Source organism: Trachymyrmex cornetzi, unplaced genomic scaffold (assembly GCF_001594075.2).
Source record: "Trachymyrmex cornetzi isolate Tcor2-1 unplaced genomic scaffold, Tcor1.1 scaffold1124, whole genome shotgun sequence".
Lineage (NCBI taxonomy): Eukaryota > Metazoa > Arthropoda > Insecta > Hymenoptera > Formicidae > Trachymyrmex > Trachymyrmex cornetzi.
The window spans coordinates 32,614-38,103 of NW_017295681.1; the positions used below are offsets into that span (position 1 = coordinate 32,614).

At 26.3% G+C, this 5,490-nt stretch overlaps 1 protein-coding gene across 1 annotated transcript in view; it reads left to right on the plus strand.

Annotated features, from left to right (window-relative positions):
- Positions 1-702: 702 nt before the first annotated feature.
- The window catches only part of LOC108764201 (aminopeptidase N), a gene marked incomplete at its 3' end in the record, with an annotated part of 21,426 nt that continues 16,638 nt past the window's right edge, over positions 703-5,490 (plus strand). Inside the window, exons 1-5 of the mRNA XM_018512309.1 lie at positions 703-989; positions 1,431-1,889; positions 3,079-3,262; positions 4,509-4,656; positions 4,801-4,882. Of these exons, the coding sequence (XP_018367811.1) occupies positions 703-989; positions 1,431-1,889; positions 3,079-3,262; positions 4,509-4,656; positions 4,801-4,882 (1,160 nt within the window). The remainder of the gene's footprint in view (positions 990-1,430; positions 1,890-3,078; positions 3,263-4,508; positions 4,657-4,800; positions 4,883-5,490) is intronic.

Genomic DNA, 5,490 nt, shown 5'->3' on the forward strand with positions numbered 1-5,490 from the left:
TAGTGTGCACAATAGATTATTTTTGAAATAAGAAAGTTGTGAAAACATTATTTGACTTTTGGCTAAAATATGTTACGTGTTTAAGAATATGTACGTAAAAACTGAATTAAATGATAGCTTCAAATTATGTTCTTCAAACGTTTTCAATAAAAGTTTTATTTCTTTAAAGCAGTAAAATATGATCACTTTAATGCTGTTTTGTTAGGTACTTTATGAATATAATATACTATAACTTTTGCTGTTTGTAAAATATTCGTACATGTTTTATGACTTAAAATTAACTTGCCTTAAAAAAATATTATAGTACAAAGTAAAATTTTTGTAGTTATTCGTAAGACATTCATATGACTTTAAAATATCAATAAAAAAGCAATATACATATTCAATAAAAAATGTTTGTTAAAATAAGAAATAAAAACGTTTTAGAATTTATCGTTGGTGTAACAATATCTTTTACATAAACACAACATTGCTGGAAATATTACTAAAATTAAGAATGTTTAGTGTTGCATTAATATAATTATAATTACAATAATATAACGATTTCGATAACCTTCCCCCCCCTCTCTCTCTCCCCCCTCCCTCTCTCTTTCTCTGTAATCACAGACAGCTATGTGCATTGCTTTTTTATTGATCATCATTAGTATCCTATAATTTATTAAAAACTTCCTGGTATATATTTAGAACGGCAACCGGAGCAACATGAACGTAGCACATATAAGTAGCACCGTAATATTTATCATAGCAATAATTATTCTCAATAGTAAAGAAGTAAACAATTTTAGCGTTCCAAAGGAAGCACGTTCACCTTATAACGTGACACCCGTGCACTATCATATAGAGATACTTGACTACACAGTTTCAAAAGATCAATATGCCGATAGGAATGCTTTCATTTTGGACACGACGGTCAATTTAGATCGTAGTTATGGATCATTTGTTTTTCATGGAAAAACCAGTACAACTATTAATATCCTTGAATCGACTCAGTATATAAGATTGCATCAATTACATATCTTGATAGGTCGTCAAAATATAAATTTGACTACATATAGCGGTATAATTTATGTATTGAATAAATACAGTTATAACTATAACACGAATATTTTAGAATTTGTTTTATCTTATATATTATACCCCGGGCTCTATACATTCAAAATAGAATTCTTCGGTAATCTTATAGAAAACCATACAGGTATCTACAAAAATTTCTACACGGGAAATCGCACAGCGTGAGTAAATATTAAATAGTTGAAATTATATATATATGCATTATATGCACTATAATATAATTATTTCTCATATTTTCTTAAAATTCATTCTCTTATAGCAATTTTTGATGTTGTTATATAAATTAAATTAAATGGTAAAAAGTATATTATTATTTAATGTTATTTAAAGCAAATATAACTATTATGAAATTGTTGTAGACTGTTGCTCGATCCACACATCCAAGAGAATGGAATGAGACAATTGTTCCCTTGTTGGGATGAACCGCACTTCAAGGCCACATTTAATATTTCAATATCACATCCTCGCTTTTATTCAGCTTTATCAAATATGCCAACAAAGTCACTGACCTATGATCGTTATAGTGATTTATTACGCACAAATTTCCATATTACTCCTCCAATGTCCACTTTACAAGTTGCGATAGTTGTGACTGATTATTATGGCTTTAAAATTAACGAAAACATTACTTTGTGGTCATGCATCTGTTATTCAGTACAGTATTCTGTCCAATTGGAGTGTGCACAAAGAATTATAACCGATATTACGTCGCACTTAAAATCTGAATTCAGTGGGATAAATATTCCAAAAATGGATCATGTTGCAATTCCAAATTTTCCACAAGACGGCACATCGAAATGGGGGCTCATCTTTCATACGTAATACATAGTTCTAAATATATAACAATTTGTTAATTGAGAAAATTATTTATATCAATTGAATATTTAAAACTTTTGAATTTTTACGTATATGTATTTTTAAAAGAGAAATCTTCAATTAATTATAAAAAAATCAATTATTGAAACAATTATTAATCCGTGAATCAGGTGGGGTGTGACATATTCCAGCAAGATGAATTTCTCTAACTTCGCGAAAAGTACCGCGCGCCTGTTGCCGGTTTCGTGTAAATGGAGAGTGCGTTGTTGCCAATTATACTAAATTATAGCATATTTTTGATGAAAAGTAGCATATATATTTAAATATATACCCATATATGAACGATGTTGACTTTCCACCTGGTTCTGGGAGGGTTAATAACTATTATTACACTAGATATTATTAATTTTATACAATCTATACTTTAAAGTAGATATGGAATTTGCAATTGCATTCATTTCTAAAAACAATTCAATTTTATTTTATCAGCAGTGCATAAAAATATTGAAATATAAGTATCAGAAATAATTAATAAGATAGAGGTATTTTTTACATTATTCCATAACAAAATACGTTAGAATAAAGTGTAAAATATTTTATGTGTTATTGACATTTTAATAATTCCTCATAATAGCTTTATATCTAAAATAATTTTAAAAAATCAAATAATTAAAAAAACATATTTTTATTGAAAAAGTAGAGATAATCATGAAACGATTTAAAAACTTGCACAAATTAATGGTTTTATCTATATGATCTGTTTCTCCGTGCTAAAAATCTACTTATATAATATTTTTTCATATGTCTTTATAAATTTTATTGACAATTGTGCCTGCCACTTTATGCGAATTACCTTGTATATCAAATGTGACCTGTTGTGCTTTATTAGGAGTCACCAAAATCATAATCCAATATTCTATATATGTATAAATTAATTAGAAAGATGATATTTTGAAAAATATTGCATGTATCAAATTAAGATAAATTAAAAAAATAAAACTACATGCATAATCATTTTTTAATGTCCTAATTTACCATTAAAAATTATATAAAATTAAAAAAAATATTAAACGTTTTGTACGCAACAGTATAAACAAATTAAATTTAAATCTGTAAAAAGAAATTAACGTTTCGTCAACCAAAAAGTAAGCAACAATCTTTACATGTTAAAACAATTGGAATAATTTTTAGAGAAGCCAATCTTATATGTGATAAACAATCAGATTCAATTATGCACCAAATAGAAGTCGCACGTTTAATAGCATCCAAAATAGCATATCAATGGTTTAGTAACGTATTCAGTTATAATTGGTGGACTCAATTCTGGTTACACGACGGTCTTGCTACTTTGTTTGGAGAAGAAACCATCGTTAAGGTTCTTACATTTATTAACATCGTAATATAATAAATTTAATTTAATTTGGTATATCTATCATTTTTATTCCTTAACATTTAAGTCTGACACACTTACTATCTTTTTTTACAGCACATGCGAAAATTTCTTAATAGAAGGAAAACTTTACGCCAAGTGCATAGAAAAGGTATCAAATATTACATTCCTTTTCGTAAAAAATACGAATACGAAATAAATGCAATTAGCTAAGTATTTCATAACGCAAGCCACACAGATAGTTTGAAAGTGACTAAAATGTTGACTAAATTGTAGTGAAGAAAATTTGCCGTGCTCAGGTTGGATAAAAATATTCTATGACCAATGTGTCTTTATAGTACGGCAATTATTTACAATACGAATTTATAAAAAAGTTATTACATACAATATTCTACAGACATACACAATACATGAAAACAATAATTCAACAAACAAGAGATATTAAAATTACTTACTAATTTTGTAAATTTGTTATCTATATAATGTTTCCACATCTAAATATTATCAATATTATTTATACATATTATTTCTCCATAGTTTATATCACGTCTGTTATTTGTGAGTATATTTTCATGTCCCACAAACTAGTCACTATATATATATACATATACATACATATAAATTACACTTATATACAAATGTAAATATTATTTTTATATTTTAATTTATAATAAGAATATTGTGATGAGATAATACATTTATACAAGTGTAATTAATGTGACCCGGGCACGCCAAATTTTTTCTTCACTATAATCCATTTGTCCAGTTTAGTCACTTTCAATATATTTTATGTGTCTTGCGTTATGAAATACTCGGCTAATTGCATTTATTTCGTATCCGTTTTTTATTAAAAGGAATGTAATATTTGGTATCTTTTTTAAGCACTAAGCGTATATTTTTTTGTTTTTTAAGAAGATGCTTATAGCAATAAAATATTTAGACAAAATATTTAAACTGGAATGATAATAACAATGTAAAATGACTCGTAAAAGCCTTTTAAATTGAATGTTAAAAATTTTTCAATTTAAATCGTTTAAACTTTTAAAATTGTATGGAGTTTTATTTTAAGAATTACATTCATTTTTTATTTCTAAACTGAATTATGAACTTCGTAATATGATTTTGACAATAATGCGCATATATGTGCACACAACATTAAGCAGCAGCACATGCCATTGAGGACAGTCTTTCACCTTTACATTCTTGTGTAATTAAGAAACATTGCTTTTAGATCTTCAATGATTCTAAAATTATGGATTTCCTCATAGTGCAGAATCAATACGAATCTCTACATTTGGGTTCTTACTTTGACATGAATCCTCAAATCATGAATCTGCTGGAAATTGATTCACTTTTCAGCTTTCCTCGTCATTTAAAATGTAAGAATTAATAGTTAAAGGATATTTTAATAAATATTTGTACAAATGAATATTACTTAAAAAATTAATGAAAAAAATTTAGATGAACAAATTTTGTTCAAAAGGTTCAACTTGTGATTGATTAATATATATGTACCATTACAGCACTAATTGTTTTACGCATGCTCCAAAGTGCAATTACCGATAAAGTCTTTCGAAAGAATGTTCATACATATGTAAACAGATAGTGAGTAAATATGTCAACTATAATTTTGCCGTATATTGTACTTATATAATAAATCTAACAGTTATTATCATTATATAAAGTTGTTTATAATTTTTCATAATGGTTGCAATTTTTCTGAATATCTCTTGCTTTTACATTTATAGATCCATATCTTTCTTTTCAATCAGTAATCACATAATGTTCGTAACTTTTTCGTTTTTCAACTATTCTTCATTTTTCTTTATCTGTATAATTCATTAAATTCGTTATAACTTTATATAATTTTTTATGTTATTCCTTAGTAAACTATTGTATAAAATTGCCTATTTAAAGTATTGAAATTAAACAGAATTTTTACAAATTGTATTACCAATAGTAATATATAATAGGACTTGTAATATATCTGAAATAGAAAATTGAAATATAATATATTACAGAATTCCATATATATGTACAAGTTAATATGTAAACTTAAGTAATGAGTAGGGGAAAGTTGCTGAATGCGTACCACTTAACGTATTTTTTATTATATTTCTCATTTAGAACTGATTTGTGTGCAAATGAAGATTAGAAATTGTACTTTGATATTTCAAGTACCTATTATTACACGTTTTATCTTCTATCAATAT